The sequence below is a fragment of the Scyliorhinus torazame genome, chromosome 8 (genome assembly GCF_047496885.1).
Source record: "Scyliorhinus torazame isolate Kashiwa2021f chromosome 8, sScyTor2.1, whole genome shotgun sequence".
NCBI classification, from domain to species: domain Eukaryota; kingdom Metazoa; phylum Chordata; class Chondrichthyes; order Carcharhiniformes; family Scyliorhinidae; genus Scyliorhinus; species Scyliorhinus torazame.
This window is the reverse complement of record NC_092714.1, coordinates 118338538-118360541: the sequence shown is the minus strand read 5'-3', so window position 1 is coordinate 118360541 and position 22004 is coordinate 118338538. Positions and strand designations below refer to the sequence as shown.

Genomic DNA, 22004 nt, shown 5'->3' with positions numbered 1-22004 from the left:
AAAATGAACTGTCCTTTCCTTATAATAGAGAACAGAGTAACTAGGATAACAACATGAAGTTAAAAATGTGTGTGCTTTCCGAAGTCCTGTGACCAGAGCTAGATTATTCATCAAGGGCAGATTTGAACAATCCCAGCATGGACTTTTGCCTCCTTCATATCTAACAAACTTTTTATTTTAAGCAACAACAACAAAAAAACTCAACTGGCTGCAACAAGCTGAAAAAACTTCAGCTTGCCCCCACACCACAAAGCGAGATTTTAAATTATATGTTGTTCAATGAAACCAGAGCAAGAACAACAATTTCAAAATTTGTATTCGGTCAGAACCTACCCTTGTCATGTGCCTCAAACTAACCACTAATTAACTTCACATGTTGCAGGATTCATTCATTCTAACCGGGTTCGGAACAAGATGCCCTGGAGGATATGCGCAGAAATTCAATTATTAGTCTTAATCTTTGAAATAATTCATAGCCATACAAAACATGCAGACAGTTCAGTATATGGCAGGATCTAGTTCACATTAGATGTAAGCTGATGTCAATTACAGATTGCAGAGATACATAAATCTACACAGAGCCACCAAGTTTGGAACTGCAACTTCCAAAGCCCAGGCAACACTGTCCTATCTATACTTTTTATTCAGTGCCAAGATCGGATATTGGTAGAAACTTGAAATATGTATAACTTCAGGAGAGGATGGAATTTAGTGACATGTTTGCATCCCAGCTCTTTCTGGAATGCAACATATGAATGCAGTCCATAGAAGCAAAACACCTGGTCATCCTGTTCTATAGGATTGTGACAGTAAGATATTGGCAGCTGTCACTGAAAGCAGAATGCCATGCTTACATTGAAAACATATGGACATTAAAACACCAAGCTCACCTCTCGCTGCACTGGACCAGGCTGGCTAAAGCATGCATCAAGTTACAGGAGACGTTTCATTGTCCAATATCAATCATTTGCATCCAGTAACAATGATTAGTGTCAACTCTCACGTCAGATTCAGTCAGGAGTTGTTACAATCCCAGATGATGTTATGGGCGGCACGGTAGCACAGTGGTTAGCACCATTGCTTCACAGTGCCAGGGTCCCATGTTCGATTCGCGGCTCGGGTCCCTGTCTGTGCAGAGTCTGCATGTTCTCCCCGTGTCTGCGTGGGTTTCCTCCCACAAGTCCCGAAAGACGTGCTTGTTAGGTGAATTAGACATTCTGAATTTTCCCTCTTGTGTACCCGAACAGGCGCCGGAATGTGGTGACTAGGGGCTTTTCACAGTAACTTCATTGCAGTGTTAATGCAAGCCTACTTGTGACAATAATGAAAATTATTAACTGGATGGGAATGGAACCCTGGCTCAAAAGACTGTAACTTTTACTTTTTCTAAAGAAAATGTGGAGGAATAATCACAGAACTGTTAATTAATTTTAAGAAGAAAAAGCTTAAACATGAAAAAATTGATTGTACAATATGCGTTTACTCCCCCCCCACCAACCCCCCCCCCCCACCCCCAGCATAGCACTTACCCACAGACTTACAGATCAACATGCATTTCAAAGTACATCTTAATCTACAATGGTCTCATTACCACCAAATCCCTTTTAAACACACAATGATATCTGTGGACAAATACACTCTCCTCCACTCTGAACCCCCAGTAACTCTTTGTAGATGTCTCCTCAGAATCCCCCAGATGATTGCCATGTGAGAGCTCCAAACTCCCCAAAACATGCTAAGATCTTCTCTCATAATTATGCTTTCCCTTAGTTGTTTGCCTTCCGAAATCCAGTCCAGATTTTGACTCTTTTAACCCAAGCTTCTGCTCCACTTTTAACAGCAAATCCAATCCAGGATTTTACACCATCCCCTTTTAGGTTTCCTTTGTCTTTAATTGCTTTTACACAAACTCCGAGATTCAGCCATTATTTCCAGTTATTTCAACTTCCATTCCACAGGCTGTGGTAAAATCTCACAAAACCGAAAATAACGTCATATATCTTTCTAGCATCTCAACCTTCTTCTCAGCTCTGCCTTTACTGATCAGTGCTCTGTTCTAGTACCTTTAACCTCAAGACTTCTTGGAAACTTCTCTTCATTGTTCTAGTTTCCTTAACTAGCTGTTCTTCAGATCTCTGCATTTGTTTTCTTAGCCATTACTCTATGGTATGGCTGTTCTTCTAGCAAAGCTAGGAGACATGTTCCCGTTCTAGCCTTCTAAACCAACTGCTTCTATCAGAGCTGTGAGAGCTGCTTTCTCTCTCTAACTATCTCCATTTAAATTAATTAAACTTAAACTAAAACGTTTATCTACCTTACAAGGCCCCAGTTGCTAAGCAACACTCACATGCTTATATATTTTATTTATTCTTCATGCGTCACCCTCTTTAAGCGCAATAGAAACGGTTGGAATTGGAACCAACTCCCAGACATGCAAACACCTTTGTCCAGCATGAATATAGCCATAGGTTTTACCCTTCGAGTGTCAGAAACATTAAATTAAACACAATTAAAACTATACCTTATTTCTAATGTTCACCAATACAAATTTAGGTTCCTTAAAACTACTTCTGTTTTCCTCACAGTACAAATTAGCCACCGTCACTTCACGATAGCATTTTGTTGTGCCTCCAACATAAAGCATCACCCAAATAACACTTACAAGTTACATTCACAAAATGAGAACAATTGACAGTAAACACACTGTTATTTCAAAAGCAAGCAACGGCAGCATAATTATGAAATAATTCCCCAATCGTGTGATAAATATTCCATCTCTGTTCTGAACTTGCTCTCGATTTTCTCCCAAAGATACTATAATGCATACCAAGTTATGGTTCATAAAGTGGATATTCTTCACAAGGATTTTGTTATGCAGGGAGTCACCTTCTTGAACCACCAGAGTTCATGTGGTGTAGATACACACACAGTGCTGTTTGAAAGGGTGTCCAGGATTTTGCCCACTGACAGTGAAGGAACAGCAATGTTCTAAGTTTGGATGGTGTACGATTTGGAGGGGAACTTGCAGGTGGTGGTGGTCCTATCCCTCTGCTGCACTTATTCTCCTGACTGGTAAATGTTGTGGCATGGGAATGTGCTGTCAAATGAGCTTCGGTGAGTTGCTAAAGTACATCTAACGTAGGTGGTACACACTACTGCCCATGTGCGCAGTCGTGGAGATTTAAGGTGGTGCATGGGATCTGATCAAGCGGCTACTTTGTTCCGGATGGTGTCAAGCGTCTTGAGCTATGCTATAGCTGCACTCATCCAGGCCTGTGGACAGCATACACAAAAATGAACTGGAGAGGTATTAACATTTTCATACATGAAGCAGTTCCCAAGCAAGCCAACAAGTTGAGCAGGGTGCTTCAGTGCGGTTTGGACAATTCAAGTGAGTTGGCAAATACATGGCAGATGTAGTATTTGTTGATAAATGTGAAGTTATCCACTTTGGTAGCAAAAACAGGAAGGCAGATTATTATCTGAGTAGCTATAGATTGAGTGCGGGGAATGTGCAAGAACTGGGTGTCCTTGTACGCCAGTCACTGAAAGTAAGCATACACATGCATCAGGCGGTAAAGAAGGCAAATGGTATGATGGCCTTCATAGTGAGAAAATTCGAGTACCGGAGCACGGATGTCTTGCTGCAATTATACACAGCCTTAGTGAGACCATACCTGGATTATTACGTGCAGTTTTGGTCTCCTTATCTGAGGAAGGATGTTCTTGCTGTAGAGGGATTGCAGCGAAGGTTTACTAGACCTATTCCTGGGATGGCGGGACTGACGTATGAGGAGAGATTGAGTCAGTTTGGATGATAGAAGCTTATAAAATTGGAACAGGACTGGACAGGGTAGATGCAACAAGGATGTTCCTGATGGTGGGATGTCCATAACTAGGGGTCACAGTCTAAGGATATGGAGTAAAGCATTTGGGACTGAGATGAAGAGAAATGTCTTTGCCCAGAGCGGTGAGCCTGTGGAATTCACTATCACAGAGCAGTTGAGGCCAAAATATTGTATGTTTTCAAGGAGGCGTTAGATATAGCTATTGGGGCTAAAGAGATAAAAGGTTATGGCAGTAAAATGGGAACAGGTTACTAGGTTGTATGATCCCGCCTACTGTCAGAGACAGCCATAGAACCTGTTCCCTCAGCCAATCCAGTTGAGGTCATCACTCGTCACTGCAGCAAAAGTGGAATGTCCTCTCCAGGGGGCAAGCCTGAGACCCTGGGCTGCCCAAATGTCAGGGTCCCCCCTCTCAAGCTCCCCAGCTGAATCCAAAGGATTACAAAGCAGTAAGCATTTGGCCCCAGCTCGGTTGCAGGGATTGCTGCAAAACTACATATATGGACATCTGATTGACTTTGGGCTCCACTCCAAAATTCTTGTCAGGGTTTACTCATTTAGCCTTCAACAAGGTAGTGGAGCGAGGAACTTGGTTCAGTGTGCCAGGGGTGTCCGCATGCTGGTGGTGCCAAACCGCCTCTGAAACTTTAGTGTGGGCCATTTTGTGCCCAGCTTGTGTGTGATGTCATGAGGAGGAACAGCTGGAGACTTTCCAATAGAGAGGCCGTGTACTGACATTACTTCTAGCCAGCAGCGCAGGCTGAAAGGGAGAAGCAAACTAACAAAAAAAAATGCCAACTTTCTTCACCCACATCACACCCACCTGTTGGGACACATACTGGCCAACATGTACCCCTCAACTAAAGTCAAAATTAATCTGATCATTTCTAGCATTAATCTTTGTGGGATCGTTAGTGAAAATTGGCTCTTGACTGCTTCAAAACTGCAACAGTGCTTCAGACATCCTGGGGTTGTCAAAAATGCTGTATTAATGTCATGGAAGATCCAACGTCTATATACTGCACAAATGCACACCACACACCAGACATCAAAACTCATGGGGGGAATGGGGGGAAGAGAATAATTCAGGATAACCTTTTTACCCACAGTTTTAAACGGTTTACTCCACTATCGCATGGAGCAGTTGGACTGAGATACATTCAAGTTTTTTTCTTTTTAAATATTTTTATTCTCCTCCTTTTTCACATTTTCTCCCAAATTTACACCCACCAACAATAAACAATAATCAGTAACAAATCTGTCAATCCCCATATCAATAACAACGATCCCATCCTCCCACCAAACCCCAAACATTAGCCCACATGTTCACATAAACAAATGTCAAAAAGGAATTAGGGATCACCCATAGTCGCCATTAATACACACTGCCCCCATTCCCCCGACCCTCCCACCCACACGCCCAAACTAATGTTCGATGTTATCCAATTCTTGAAAGTGCACAATGAATAATGCCCATGAATTGTAGAACCCCTCCATCCTTCCCCTCAGTTCAAACTTAACCTTCTCAAGAGTCAAGAATTCCAACAAGTCCCCCCGCCACGCCAGGGCACAGGGTGGAGAGGTTTCTCTCCAACCTATCAGGATCCACCTTCAGCCAATCAACGAGGCGAAGGCTACAACATCTGCCTCCGCATCCGTTTCCAACCCTGGTTGGTAAGACACCATGAATATGGCCTTCCGGGGGCCCGGGTCCAGTTTCACGTGCACCACTTTAGAAATTACCCTATAAACCTCCTTCCAGTAATCCTCTAGCTTTGGACAGGACCAAAACATATAACGTGATTAGCGCCGCCCCCCCCCCCCCCCTTGCAACGTTCGCACACATCATCTTCTCCTTCAAAGAATCGGCTCATCCTCGCCCTCGTGAGGTGTGCTCTGTATACCACCTTCAGCTGTATCAGCCCCAACCTCGCGCACGAGGTGGAGGCATTCACTCTCCGGAGCACCTCACACCAGAACCCCTCCTCCATATCCTCTCGCAACTCTTCCTCCCACTTTGCTTTGATCCCTTCCAGTGGTGCCTTCTCCTCTTCCAATTTAGCTCCGTAAACTGCTGCCAGTACCCCCTTCTCCAGTCCCCCCCGTCGTCAGCACCTCCCCCAGCAATGTGGAGGCCGGCTCCACCGGGAAGCTCTATCTCCTTTCTGGCAAAATCTCGAACCTGCATGTGTCTAAACATTTCCCCCTGCTCCAGCCCATACTTCGCTTCCAGCTCCTTCAATCCTGCAAACCGACCCCCAAGAAACAAATCTTTTAGCGTCTTAATCTCCTTCTCCCATTTCTGAAAATTTCCATCCCACCTCCCTGGCTCAAATCTGTGGTTCCCCGAATCGGCATTTCCCTTGACCCTGCCCCCAACCCGAAGAAGTGTTGGCGAAACTGCCTCCAAATTCTCAATGAAGCTATTATTACCGGACTCCCTGAGAACTTCCCCAGGGCTATCGGGAGCTAGTGCTTTCAATCCCGACCCCCTGCACAAACTCTCCCCCATTCTGATCCACTGGGAATCAACCCCTTTGAGAGATACATTCAACTTTAAGGGGATTCTAGAAAAATGCATGTTGGAGAAAGGAATAACATTTTTGTTGACAGGATGAAATGGAACAGGTTGGGAACTTGTGTGGCAAAAAATTACCTGTTGCTGTGCTGTACGTTCCATGTAATATAAATCTACGATCTTTCAATTTTTCTTATAATATATATATTCATATTCAATAGTTCAGACAAAAAGTAAATGCCACCTGCCCAAGTTATGAGATACAAAAAAAAATAAACCTAACCCACTTTAGAACAACGAATTTCAGAGCACCTTTGGCATGTCAAATCATTAATCCAACTGATGATCAATTGGCAACTAACACTCATGGAACATCGCACAGAACATCATTCCATTGGAGGTTAAAGTAAAAACAGGACATACATGAAAAGAAGAAAACTGGAATGTTGAAGATACTTTAGCACCAGATGGGTGTTCTGCCCTCATGATCATTAAATCCAGTAATGTTTAACTTCTCCCTCACACCCAGCCTCTGGAAACAAAATGTTGCACTAGCTTTGACGTCAATTCATTGAGCTTCAATCAGCAATGTCAGAATCTTTTAATTAACACTTTGAAAGATTATAAGATCATGAAGTCAGCGAATAATCCTGCATCAAAAGATTGAACTTTGGGAAAGCCTTATATATAACGCTTGTTAAATAAACTGGAATTTGTATGTAATCCCACTGACCACACTGTTAAAAGTTAAATGCAGGCTTCTGCAATATACCAATGGCAAACACTCGTAATACCAACAAAACAATTTGGCAACCAAGCAAAATTCTTGTCAAGCCCAGGCTTCTAAGGCATCAATATTGGTTAGGATGAAGAATTGCACAGAGGAACTTACAACGGCTATATTTAGAGAAATTTAGCAGACATTAACTTTTCAGATCAATCGTCTCTCAAAATGTTCAAAGATAATTAGAAAGAAATCTTGCATTTGTTTCATATCCTCAGGATGTTCTGTAACACTTGGACACTGTTGTGGAGTCAAAAAGGAGCAGCTAGCTTATGCACAACATCCCACAAACAGCAAAAATTACAAATAGCCAGTTAATTTGTTTTGATGTTGTTGGTTGTTGTTTAAAAACAGCTAAACTCGTAAACTTAAATTAAACTAATTAGTGATGGCTGGTAAAGTGATGTGCTTGAGCTGCTTGATGTGGGAGCTGGCAGATCCCATTGCGAGCTGCAGCGACCACATCTGCAGTAAGTGTTGGCTGCTCGAAGAGCTCCGGCTCAGAGTTGATGAGCTGGAGTCTGAACTTCAAACACCGAGGCACATCCGGGAGGGGGAGACTTACCTGGACACTGTGTTTCAGGAGGCAGTCACACCTGTCAGAGTAAGTAGTTTAAATCCTGCCAGTGGCCAGAGACAGCAGGGTGTGACTGCAAGTCAGGCAGGTAAAAGGAACCAGCAGTCAGGAACTCAGGAGCCTCAGCCCTTGATCCTGTCCAACAGGTATGAGGCACTTGCTCCCTGTGTGGATGGCGAACAGGGCTGCAGAAAGGATGAGTCAGCTGACCAAGGCACCATGGTTCAGCAGGCCATTCAAGGGGAGGGAGTAAATAGGCAAGTTGTAGTTGTAGGGGATTCTATTATCAGGGGGATAGATAGTATCCTTTGTGAGCAGGATAAAGAGTCCCGCATGGTATGTTGCCTGCCCGGTGCTAGGGTGCGGGACATCTCTGACCGGCTTGAAAGGATACTGGAGAGGGAGGGGGAGGATCCAGTTGTTGTGGTCCATGCCGGTACCAACAACATAGGCAAGTCTAGAAAAGTGGACCTGTTTAGAGATTATAAAGAGCTAGGATTCAAATTAAAAAACAGGTCCTCAAGGGTCATAATCTCCGGATTACTGCCCAAGCCACATGCAAATTGGCATAGGGAGGCAAGAATAAGGGAAGTTAACACGTGGCTGAAAGAGTGGTGTGGGAAAGAGGGGTTCCTTTTCATGGGACACTGGCATCAGTTTTGGGACAGGGGGGACCTATACCGTTGGGATGGTCTCCACCTGAACCGAGCTGGGACCAGTGTTCTGGCGGAAAGAGTAAATAGGGTGGTCAATAGAACTTTAAATTAGAGATTGGGGGGAAGGGACAGTCAGGGAACCAAGAGGTGAAGTAATCAGTGGGAAGCGTAGCTGCTTGGGAATACAAAAAAGCACGAAAAGACAGAACCTAGGAGACGTTACGATAGTCCCATCCCACAAAATATGACACAGTGTATGAAAAAGCTCAGTAAACCAAGGTCCACGACACTGAGAAAACAAAAAGGGACGGTCAATGGAGAATTAAAGGTGCTTTATTTAAATGCGCGGAGTGTACGGAACAAGGTAGATGAGCTTGTGGCCCAGATTGTGACTGGCAGGTATGATGTGGTAGGCATCACAGAGACGTGGTTGCAGGGGGTTCAGGACTGGCATTTAAACATCCAGGGATTCACAACCTATCGAAAAGACAGCGAGGTGGGCAGAGGGGGCGGGGTTGCCTTGTTAATTAGGAATGAAATTAAATCAATAGCACTAAACGACACAGGGTCAGATGATGTGGAGTCTGTGTGGGTAGAGTTGAGGAACCACAAAGGCAAAAAAACCATAATGAGAGTTATGTACAGGCCTCCTAACAGTGGTCAGGACCAGGGGCACAAAATGCACCACGAAATAGAAAGTGCATGTCAGAAAGGCAAGGTCACAGTGATCATGGGGGACTTCAATATGCAGGTGGACTGGGTAAATAATGCTGCCAGTGGACCCAAGGAAAGGGAATTCATTGAATGTTTACAGGAGGGCTTTTTGGAACAGCTTGCGATGGAGCCCACGAGGGAACAGGCCATTCTGGACTTAGTGTTATGTAATGAGCCAGACTTGATTAAAGATCTTAAAGTAAGGGAACACTTAGGAGGCAGTGATCATAATATGGTAGAATTCAATCTCCAATTTGAAAGAAAGAAGGTAGAATCAGATGTAAAGGTGTTACAGTTAAATAAAGGTAACTACAGGGGCACGAGGGAGGAACTGACGAAAATCGACTGGGAGCAGAGCCTAGTGGGAAAGACAGTAGAACAGCAATGGCAGGAGTTTCTGGGAGTAATTGAGGACACAGTACAGAGGTTCATCCCAAAGAAAAGAAAGGTTATCAGAGGAGGGATTAGGCAGCCATGGCTGACAAAGGAAGTTAGGGAATGCATCAAAGCAAAAGAGAAAGCCTATAATGTGGCAAAGAGTAGTGGGAAGTCAGAAGATTGGGAAGGCTACAAAAACAAACAGAGGATAACAAAGAGAGAAATAAGGAAAGAGAGGATCAATTATGAAGGTAGGCTGGCCAGTAACATTAGGAATGATAGTAAAAGTTTCTTTAAATACATTAAAAACAAACGGGAGGCAAAAGTAGACATTGGGCCACTCCAAAATGACGCTGGTAATCTAGTGATGTGAGACAAGGAAATAGCTGAGGAACTAAATAAGTACTTTGCGTCAGTCTTCACAGTAGAAGACATGAGTAATATCCCAACAATTCAGGAGAGTCAGGGGGCAGAGTTGAATATGGTAGCCATCACAAAGGTGAAAGTGCTAGAGAAACTAAAAGGTCTAAAACTTGATAAATCTCCAGGCCCAGATGGGCTACATCCTAGAGTTCTAAAGGAGATCGCTGAAGAAATAGTGGAGGCGTTAGTTATGATCTTTCAAAAGTCGCTGGAGTCCGGGAAAGTCCCAGAGGATTGGAAAATCGCTGTTGTAACCCCCCTGTTCAAGAAGGGAACAAGGAAAAAGATGGAAAATTATAGGCCAATTAGCCTAACCTCGGTTGTTGGCAAGATTCTAGAATCCATCGTTAAGTAAGAGATTTCTAAATTCTTGGAAGTGCAGGGTGGGATTAGGACAAGTCAGCATGGATTTAGTAAGGGGAGGTCGTGCCTGACAAACCTGTTAGGGTTCTTTGAAGAGATAACAAATAGGTTAGACCAAGGAGAGCCAATGGATGTTATCTATCTTGACTTCCAAAAGGCCTTTGATAAGGTGCCTCACAGGAGACTGCTGAGTAAAATAAGGGTCCATGGTATTCGAGGCAAGGTACTAACATGGATTGACGATTGGCTGTCAGGCAGAAGGCAGAGAGTTGGGATAAAAGGTTCTTTTTCGGAATGGCAACCGGTGACGAGTGGTGTCCCGCAGGGTTCAGTGTTGGGGCCACAGCTGTTCTCTTTATATATTAACGATCTAGATGACGGGACTGGGGGCATTCTGGCTAAGTTTGCCGATGATACAAAGATAGGTGGAGGGGCAGGTAGTATGGAGGAGGTGGGGAGGCTGCAGAAAGATTTAGACAGTTTAGGAGAGTGGTCCAAGAAATGGCTGATGAAATTCAACGTGGGCAAGTGCGAGGTCTTGCACTTTGGAAAAAGGAATAGAGGCATGGACTATTTTCTAAACGGTGACAAAATTCATAATGCTGAAGTGCAAAGGAACTTGGGAGTCCTAGTCCAGGATTCTGTAAAGGTAAACTTGCAGGTTGAGTCCGTAATTAAGAAAGCAAATGCAATGTTGTCATTCATCTCAAGAGGCTTGGAATATAAAAGCAGGGATGTACCTCTGAAGCTTTATAAAGCATTAGTTAGGCCCCATTTAGAATACTGTGAGCAATATTGGGACCCACACCTCAGGAAGGACATACTGGCACTGGAGCGGGTCCAGTGGAGATTCACACGGATGATCCCAGGAATGGTAGGCCTAACATACGATGAACGTCTGAGGATCCTGGGATTATATTCATTGGAGTTTAGGAGGTTGAGGGGAGATCTAATAGAAACTTACAAGATAATGAATGGCTTAGATAGGGTGGACGTAGGGAAGTTGTTTCCATTAGCAGGGGAGACTAGGACCCGGGGGCACAGCCTTAGAATAAAAGGGAGTCACTTTAGAACAGAGATGAGGAGAAATTTCTTCAGCCAGAGTGGTGGGTCTGTGGAATTCATTGCCACAGAGGGCGGTGGAGGCCGGGACGTTGAGTGTCTTTAAGACAGAAGTTGATAAATTCTTGATTTCTCGAGGAATTAAGGGCTATGGAGAGAGAGCGGGTAAATGGAGTTGAAATCAGCCATGATTGGATGGTGGAGTGGACTCGATGGGCCGAATGGCCTTACTTCCGCTCCTATGTCTTATGGTTGCAAGATAAATGCTGGCTCAGTAACTGGGAGAAGCCCTTACTCTTTAAATTGTCTCAAGGAATTTGACATTGACCTAAACAGTTAGACAGAACCTTGACTTAACATTTCATCTCAAAGAAAGTGCTTCCCTCGGTACAACACTAAAATGTCAGCCTGTGCTTGCTGACCTGACTCTTAGTTAAGCAATGCCTAGTGAGTTTAAAAATTCTGATCCTGGTTTGAAAATCCCTTCATGTCTTCACCCAATCGCTTCCAGTCTCACAACCCTCTAAGTTAACAGCACTCATCTAATTCTGGCCTTTTGAGTGTCCCTAATTTTCAACGCTCCACCACTGTTGGTCATGCCTTAAGCAGCCTGAGCCCAACAGTCTAGAATTCCCTCCTTGAAACACGCTGCCTCTCTCTCCTCCTTAAAATCTACCCCTTTAACCAAGCATTCGGCCATTCATCATAATATCTTGTTACGTGGTCAATGTCATATTTTGTTTGGTAATGTTCCAGTGAAGCATCGTGTGATGTTTTGTTAGATTAAAAACTCTATATAAATACAAGATGTTGTTGTTATGTGCTCAAGCCTCAGAATGAAGCAAGTGTGTGTCCAAGGTGACACGCATAAGAAAATTGCATTTAACTTGGTGCTTTGTGGCGTACATTGGCACTGACAGTGAACTGTAGAGATGGGATGTGAAGTTAAAATATATTAAGTGCTGCATGAGACGATGCAGAGAGTAACGTGAACAGGAAGTCTTCAAAACCGGCAGCAACCAAGACAAAGCTAACATTTTTAAATGATCATCTTTAATATAGCACCTTTCACAACCCCAGGAAACCAAGAATATGTACAATGCTAAACAAAGAAAGTAATTGAAAAACAATACAACGTACGAATGAGATTTTTACAAGTTCAGATTTATAACCACAATTAATACCACACACTAATCTATTACTGTGGCTATCAGAACGGACGTTTTGAAAAAAATCCCCTCAAAAGATTTTCCCCAAGGCCTACAGTTATGAAGATGTTGTGTGTCAAAGCAATCCATTGAGTGCAAGATTCGTCAAAACTGACTTTTTCAAAAGAAAATTTTAATTCAAGAAATTGAGCTCAGCTTTAATTTGTGCCCGAGACATTGGGTTGATTGAGAAAGGAACTAAATAGAAGCACCATACTCAAAAACTGGGTATTAAGTAGCAACAGATCACATTTTTATTTTAGATTGATAATGACTTGCTATTTACCCAAGATCATTGTTTGCCTCATGATGTTGAACGAGTACTAGCTTTCACGTTGACATACTCTTTTTTAAAATAAGGCTCAGTTACCCATGTGACTTGACAAAGTGAAAAAATCAATAGCAACTTAATCCATGCCAGGCAAGCCTTAACCTGTTCTTCCAAAAACAAAGGAACCTGTAGCTTTAAACACTGGCTGCATCGTGTTGCTTAACCAGCCTTATTATCAACAGCTACAAGTGCCTTTTTTAAATGAATGAAAAACAGAAAATGCACATAAACCTTTAAATAGAATTAATAATTAGCTGCTAACTTCACCTTTATAGTGGTGAGATAGAAATCCAGCTAAGCTTCCATTCAAATAATAAACCACTAATAAAATGATTAAGAAAGGTATTGCAGTTTAAAGGTTGCCTTTGATTCGTCTGCCAATAACTTCAAATCAGTGTCCCCGCATTTCGACCCCTCTGATAATGAGAATGACTTCTTCCTATCAAGCTCAGTTTGGAACAGCTCTATCGAATCTGATCTCAAACTCTCGTCTCCAAGGAAAACAATACCAGCTCCTCCAATCTACCCACAACTCTCATCCCTGGAACAATCCTCGTAAAAAAGCCTTCACATCCTTCAGAATTGGACACAACAATCTCGGTGAGGCTACACCAGTGTTTTATAATGGTTCACCATAACTTCCTTGCTTTTTAAAAATTCTATACCTCTCACTAAAAAGTCCAGGATTCTGTATATAAAGTCCAGTATCCCAATGATTTTTAACCATTTTCTTAACCTGCCCTGCCACCTTCACTGATACATACTAAGGGGCTGTTTAGCACAGGGCTAAGTCGCTGGCTTTGAAAGCAGACCCAGGCAGGCCAGCAGCACGGTTCAATTCCCGTACCAGCCTCCCCGAACAGGCGCCGAAATGTGGCGACTAGGGACTTTTCACAGTAACTTCATTTGAAGCTTACTTGTGACAATAAGCGATTTTCATTTCATTTCAAATGCAGACCTGTCTGTTCAAGAACCCCCTTTAAAATTGTATCCTTATATTCTCTCTCCTTCCTCCCAAAAGTTAGCACTTTGCGTTAAATTTTATCTGCCATGCGTTGGCCTATACCACCAGCTTGTCCATGTCCTCTTTATGTCTAGCACTGCCCTCCTCACAGTTCGGAGAAGGAAAACGACAAAGACAGAAGGTAGATCTGAATTTACATAACTTCCTTCACAACCTATCGCTATGCCAAAATGTTTTAGTCAATTAAGTATTTTAGTTACGGACATAATGTAGTTAATGTGACAGTCAATTCGAAAACAACAGTGTTCTTCAAACATCAATGTGATCAGCTGTTTCAGCAACATTGATTCAGGAATAAATACTGACCAGGACACCAAGGAGAACTGCCTGCTCTTCTTTCAAATAGTGGCTGTGGGATCATGTGTAATGGGTTCCTTCTTGATTAGAAATTCTCTAATATTTGGAACCTTTTCCAATTACTGTGCAACTTTTGATTGAATGTCATCCTTAAACTGCACACACTCCAAGATTAATTTGACCAATCTCTGAATCCTTTATGTTTTATCTCTTTTATCAATAAACCTAGTTCTCTAGGTGCAGATGTGCAAACAAGTTATTGGTCCAGAACTAGTAATCTCAGAAATCCATTGCCCCAATCTGAAAGTCCAGATACTGTTATTTTAAATTACATATATAGTTTTCCCTCAGACAAACTGGAGCTATAGTACACACCATTCTTTCAAACAAGAATCATAACTGCCCGGGTGAAGTAATAATCTAATTTATTAAGTATTAATTCCATTTTGCTGCACTAGAAATATTAATCTTGTAAAGAAAATGACCTGTAGTCCAACCAGTTGGATCAACCAGCTGATTAAAGGTTGGATAAACCATCTGCCATTGTACCCTTTCATTTCTGCTTACAGGGAGATTGTCTACAACCTTTTTGCTCTAGGTTTACAGGCCTATTTTGGTCAGAATGAGCAGATTAACTTCTCTCCCCAACCATAAAACTCAGTTGGTGTATTTACAGGTCCTGCAAAATAAACAAAACAACTTCCAATTATATCTTTAACAATAGATATCTTTAACTACAGATGTCCTCAAATAGAACATAGAACGATACAGCGCAGTACAGGCCCTTCGGCCCACGATGTTGCACCTAAACAAAAGCCATCTAACCTACACTATGCCATTATCATCCATATGCTTATCCAATAAACTTTTAAATGCCCTCAATGTTGGCGAGTTCACTACTGTTGCCGGTAGGGCATTCCACAGCCTCACCACTCTTTGCATAAAGAACCTACCTCTGACCTCTGTCCTATATATGTCCCCTCGTGCCAGCCATTTCCATCCGCGGGAGAAGGCTCTCACTGTCCACCCTATCTAACCCCCTGATCATTTTGTATGCCTCTATTAAGTCTCCTCTTAACCTTCTTCTCTCCAACGAAAACAACCTCAAGTCCATCAGCCTTTCCTCATAAGATTTTCCCTCCATACCAGGCAACATCCTGGTAAATCTCCTCTGCACCCGCTCCAAAGCCTCCACGTCCTTCCTATAATGCGGTGACCAGAACTGTACGCAATACTCCAAATGCGGCCGTACCAGAGTTCTGTACAGCTGCAACATGACCTCCTGATTCCGGAACTCAATCCCTCTACCAATAAAGGCCAACACTCCATAGGCCTTCTTCACAACCCTATCAACCTGGGTGGCAACTTTCAGGGATCTATGTACATGGACACCTAGATCCCTCTGCTCATCCACACTTCCAAGAACTTTACCATTAGTCAAATATTCCGCATTCCTGTTATTCCTTCCAAAGTGAATCACCTCACACTTCTCTACATTAAACTCCATTTGCCACCTCTCAGCCCAGCTCTGCAGCTTATCTATGTCCCTCTGTAACCTGCTACATCCTTCCTCACTGTCGACAACACCACCGACTTTAGTGTCGTCTGCAAATTTACTCACCCACCCTTCTGCGCCTTCCTCTAGGTAATTGATAAAAATGACAAACAGCAACGGCCCCAGAACAGATCCTTGTGGTATGCCACTTGTAACTGAACTCCATTCTGAACATTTCTCATCAACCACCGCCCTCTGTCTTCTTTCAGCTAGCCAATTTCTGATCCACATCTCTAAATCACCCTCAATCCCCAGCCTCCGTATTTTCTGCAATAGCCTACCGAGGGGAACCTTATCAAACGCTTTACTGAAATCCATATACACCACATCAACTGCTCTACCCTCGTCTACCTGTTCAGTCACCTTCTCAAAGAACTGGATCATTGGATAGACATATGGACAATAAGGGAAGTGTAGATGGGCTTTAGAGTGGTTTCACAGGTCGGCGCAACATCGAGGGCCGAAGGGCCTGTACTGCGCTGTAATGTTCTATGTTCTATATCTTTAACATAGGACTCTTCACAAAAGTATGATCATACAAAAATGGATGTCAAGGGATTAGGACAATGGCGGCGCTGACAAAGAGGGCTGAATTAACTAGTCTTAAAGGAGGTTGAAGATACTATTCTCCCACCTCCCCCAACCGACATTGACCCCCAACATCTCCAGTGTTAAGTGGGCACTTTGCCGGTATACAGGACTACTACCACTGGTCCAGGTACTTGATTTGTGAGCCTTGATCATCATTGCTATGGTTATTTCAAAATCATATCCTCCTGATGGTGTCCCATGAACAGGCACGATGCACACAGGGAAGATCATCAGGGACTGAAACCTAACCCAGCAACAAGGCCAACGGTGGCATCCCTATTCAGGGTTGAAATAATGGAGCAGTCCAGGTCCAACTCCTTACCAGCCAGTGTGGTAGGCAGCACCCTCTCTGCCGACAGAGCTCGCATGAGGACATATGGACAGCCTTGCCCCACAGACGGGATAAATACCTCGAAAAGCCTTCACTCACTGGCCAAGACATGGGGCAGTCTCCACATGGCAGTGATGTCTGCTTACGAGGAGCAGTGCAGGACACACTCAGCTGTGTGTGAGAGACAGAGCAAACCCTTCCGAGTCTGGCTTCCCCGGCGAGATCATATCCCCGGCCCCTCTCCCAGTACCAAGGCTTTGAGACAGAAATGATAGCGGGACCCCAGGTTTAACCCCCACCCCCGCGCCACACCAGGAGAGGCAGAGCCGCTTCGGGTGCGTGTTGGGCCCCAGATCCCGGGCCCTGCACTCACCATGTTTCTTGGTTACTGAATTTCTTGGTCACCACTTTGCCCAACTCCAGCCCGAGCCTGTCCGCCACCCGCTGTGACAGGTCGTGGTGCGAGCTGCCGCTGAACAGCACGATGTTCGGCATTGCGGTGGTGACTGAGTCCCTGCCTCCCAAAGCTCTAACTCTCAGGCTCCGCTTTCACCCGCCCATCATCTCACACCGCCCAGACACCGAGGTACGGCCTCGCCCCGGCTGTCAATCCAGCCCAGGCCCCGCCCCGGCTGTCAATCCAGCCCAGGCCCCGCCCCGGCTGTCAATCCAGCCCAGGCCCCGCCCCGGCTGTCAATCCAGCACAGGCCTCGCCCCGGCTGTCAATCCAGCCCAGGCCCCGCCCCGGCTGTCAATCCAGCCCAGGCCCCGCCCCGGCTGTCAATCCAGCCCAGGCCCCGCCCCGGCTGTCAATCCAGCCCAGGCCCCGCCCCGGCTGTCAATCCAGCCCAGGCCCCGCCCCGGCTGTCAATCCAGCCCAGGCCCCGCCCCGGCTGTCAATCCAGCACAGGCCCCGCCCCGGCTGTCAATCCAGCACAGGCCCCGCCCCGGCTGTCAATCCAATGCAGGCCCCGCCCCAGCTGTCAACTCAGCACAGGCCCCGCCCCGGCTGTCAATCCAGCACAGGCCCCGCCCCGGCTGTCAATCCAGCAAAGGCCCCGCCCCGGCTGTCAATCCAGCACAGGCCCCGCCCCTGCTGTCAATCCAGCACAGGCCCCGCCCCGGCTGTCAATCCAGCACAGGCCCCGCCCCGGCTGTCAAACCAGCACAGGCCCCGCCCCGGCTGTCAATCCAGCACAGGCCCCGCCCCGGCTGTCAATCCAGCACAGGCCCCGCCCCGGCAGTCAATCCAGCACAGGCCCCGCCCCGGCTGTCAATCCAGCACAGACCCTGTCCCGGCTGTCAATCCAGCAGAAGCCCCGCCCCGGCTGTCAATCCAGCACAGGCCCCGCCCCGGCTGTCAATCCAGCACAGGCCCCGCCCCGGCTGGTCAATCCAGAACAGGCCCCGCCCCGGCTGTCAATCCAGCAGAGGCCCCTACCCGTCTGTCAATCCAGCACAGGCCCCGCCCCGGCTGTCAATCCAGCACAGACCCTTCCCCGGCTGTCAATCCAGCACAGACCCCGCCCCGGCTGTCAGCTCAGCACAGGCCCCGCCCCGGCTGTCAATCCAGCACAGACCCCGCCCCGGCTGTCAGCTCAGCACAGGCCCCGCCCCGGCTGTCAATCCAGCACAGGCCCCGCCCCGGCTATCAATCCAGTACAGGCCCCGCCCCGGCTGTCAACTCAGCACAGGCCCCGCCCCGGCTGTCAAACAAAGAGGCCCCTACCCGGCTGTCAATCCAGCACAGGCCCCGCACTGGCTGTCATTCAAAGAGGCCTCGCCCCGGCTGCCAATTAGACAGAGGTCCCGCCCCTACTGTCAATCAAACGTGGCGCCGCCCTCATCCTATCAATGAGTGTACAGCCTCGCCTCTTCATTCACATGCAAACCGTACCACCTTTATTGCTGCCTTGTATACAACTATCTAATTCAGGTTTTTTCACTGTGCGGGTAACACCCTGCAGGTGGGTCGCTGGGGGTTGCCGGGAGGGTTGTGGAGGGAGCGGTTGCAGCATTCCCAAGGTGTTCCGAATTGCGGGCGAAGCACCCAACTGTGGTGATATACATGCACAGATAAATGTATATAGTTGTGTATATCAGTGCACATAACTACCGGTATGACCTCCGGCCACCAGGTGGCATCAGACATCCATCTCGTGACTGAAGGTGACCCAGCAGCTGGTGGTAGGACGGACGACAGGATAGTCGAACTTAGAGTAGCTCCCGGAGAATTCAAGTAACTTTGTCAGTATAACAATCTGTTAGGCACAGTAGCATAGTGGTTAGCACTGTTGCTTCACAGTGCCAGGGCCCCAGTTTGATTTCTGGCTTGGTTCACTGTCTTTACGGAGTCTGCACTTTCTCCCCGTGGGTTTCCTCTGAGTGCTCCAGTTTCCTCCCACAAGTCCCGAAAGACGTGGGGCGAGATTCTCCACTCCCGCGCCGGTTGGGAGAATCGTCTGGGCCGCCAAAATTTCCCGGGACGCCGGTCCGACGCCCTCCCGCGATTATCCCAAGTGGCGGGTACGGCCCTGTCGAGTTACGCAGGCCGGAGAATTGCCGGAGACACCCAAAATGGCGATTCTCGGGCACCCCCGCTATTCTCAGGCCCGGATGGGCCGAGTGGCCAGGCCAAAACGGCGGGTTCCCCCCGGTGCCATCCACACCTGGTCGCTGCCGTCGGGAACAGCGCGGGAACGCTGGGGGGATGGCCTGCGGGGGAGGGGGGATCCTGCATTGGGGGGTACCTCAAATGTGGGATGGCACACAATCGGTGCCCACCTCCTTCCTTCCGCGGCCCCGCGTGATCCGTCCGCCATCTTCTTGCGGGGCGGACTCGGAGAGGACGGCAACCACGCATGCGTGGGTTGGCGCCGGCCAACCCGCGCATGCGCGAGTGACGCCAGTTATACAGCGCCGGCCGTGTCATGTAGGCGGCACCACCTTTACGCGGCGACAAGGCCTGGCGCGTGTAGGTGACGTGGCCCCGATCCTAGCCCATTATCGGGCCCTGAATCGGTCGGGATAGGGGCCGTTTCGCGCCGTCGTGAACCTCGACGGCGTTCACGTGAGTGGAGAATCCCGCCCGCGCTGATGGATGAATTGGACATTCTGAATTCTCCCTCAGTGTACCCGAACAGGCACTGGAGCCTGGTGGCTAGGGTACTTTCACAGTAACTCCATTGCAATGTTAATTTAAGCCTACTTGTGACAATAGTAAAGATTATTATTAGTTATCTTTCCATGTGTTTGTCAATAAATCATTGTTCCAGTTAAACAAATAGATGTCCTGTATATCATTACAAGGGTGGGATCACAGAACACAACATGATGCCAGGAGTGACGAACATTTAAAGATTGCAACAGAAAAGATGAGGCGAATTAGGCCGAAGAACGAAAAAGAGAAAATTCTTCTGCCAACCTGGTGAACTACGGCTATCTGCAACTCAACACAACAAACACGGGCAGCACGGTAGCATTGTGGATAGCACAATTGCTTCACAGCTCCAGGGTCCCAGGTTCGATTCCAGCTTGGGTCACTGTCCGTGCGCAGTCTGCACATCCTCCCTGTGTGTGCGTGGGTTTGCTCCGGTTTCCTCCCACAGTCCAAAGATGTGCAGGTTAGGTGGATTGGCCGTGATAAATTGCCCTTAGTGTCCAAAATTGCCCTTAGTGTTGGGTGGGGTTACTGGGTTATGGGGATAGGGTGGAGGTGTTGACCTTGGGTAGGGTGCTCTTTCCAAGACCCGGTGCAGACTCAATGGGCCGAATGGCCTCCTTCTGCACTGTAAATTCTATGAACAACGGTGAAGTTTGAGATGGAAGGTTGAAAGGCATCCCACCAGCTTCAAGTCCCATGTAATGTAGATGAAAAGTGGTGTGTTTTCAAATGACTGCTTAGACTATGTTTCAGCCCTTGGCCTGCAGGCACAGCCGGGGGAGAGGCATACTGCATTGCTGCGCACGGTAGCAGGTCCTCAAGTAATCTAAATGTAGAATACCTGCACTTTTGATAGTGAAGAGGACAGCAACAGTTACGATGAGATGATAAAGTCCAGATCGATCATTCCGTACATGAGAAAAACATAGGGCATACATAAATACACAATGTAAATACATAGACACAGGCATCGGGTGATACCTACTCAGGAGAGAATATGTGTGAAGACATCAGATCTGTCCATGAGAGGGTCATTTTGGAGTTTGGTAACAGCGGGGAAGAAGCTGTTTTTGAATCTGTTAGTGCGTGAACTCAGACTTTTGTATCTCCTGCCCGATGGAAGAAGTTGGAAGAGTGAATAAGCCGAGTAGGAGGGGTCTTTGATTATGCTGCCCACTTTCCCAAGGCAGTGGGAGGTGTAGACCGAGTCAATGGATGGGATGCGAGTTTGCGTGATGTACTGGGCTGTGTTCATGAACTGTTGTTTCTTATGGTCTTGGGCTGAGCAGTTGCCATACCATGCTTTCTATGGTGCATCATTAAAAGTTGGTAAGAATCAATGTAGACATGCCAAATTTCCTTCGTTTCCTGAGAAAGTATAGGCACTGTTGTGCTTTATTGGTCATTGTGTCGACGTGGGTGGACCAGGACAGATTGTTGGTGATGTGCACACCTAGGAATTTGAAACTGTCAATCATCTCCACCTCCGTACCATTGGTGCAGACAAGGGTACGATACTGCTTCCTGAAGTCAATGACCAGCTCTTTAGTTTTGCTGACATTGAGGGAGAGATTGTTGATGTTTTACCACTCTGTACTCTGACTCATCATTGTTTGAGATCCGACCCACTACGGCTGTGTCATCAGCAAACTTGTAGATGGAGTTGGAGCCAAATTTTGCCACACAGTCACGTGTATAGGGAGTAGAGTAGGGGGCTATGTACGCAGACTTGCGGGGCCTGGTATTGAGGACTATCGTGGAGGAGGTGTTGTTTATCCTTACCGATTGTGTCTATGGATCAGAAAGTCAAGGGTCCAGTTGCAGAAGGAGGAGCCAAGTCCTAGGTTTTGGAGCTTTGATATGAGCTTGACTGGGATTATGGTGTTGAAGGCCGAGATGTATCTCCTGCCCGATGGAAGGTGGGACCAGTACAAACTGGAAGGTGGAGGTGGGACGAGTACAAACCGGACGGTCTGCACCTGGGCAGGACTGGAACTGATGTCCTAGGGGGGGGTGTTTGCTAGAGCTGTTGGGGAGAGTTTAAACTAATGTGTCAGGGGGATGAGAACCGATGCAGGACGTTGGAAGGTAGTAAAACAGGGACAGAAACAAAAGGCAATAAGGGGGAAAGTGTAAGGCAGAGAAGCCATAGTCAAAAATCAAAAAGGGCGACAGTACAAG

The 22004-nt window shown here is 46.4% G+C and overlaps 1 protein-coding gene across 2 annotated transcripts in view; it reads right to left on the bottom strand.

The window, feature by feature from the left end:
* LOC140428066 (ribose-phosphate pyrophosphokinase 2) overlaps positions 1-17256 on the bottom strand; it is a 43831-nt gene extending 26575 nt beyond the window's left edge. Inside the window, exon 1 of one of the 2 annotated variants that reach the window (XM_072514088.1) lies at positions 17034-17256. In XM_072514088.1, the coding sequence (XP_072370189.1) occupies positions 17034-17155 (122 nt within the window). In that variant the 5' untranslated portion in view covers positions 17156-17256. The remainder of the gene's footprint in view (positions 1-17033) is intronic. The other variant, XM_072514087.1, reaches the window with a different exon arrangement.
* Between the last annotated feature and the right edge of the window lie 4748 nt (positions 17257-22004).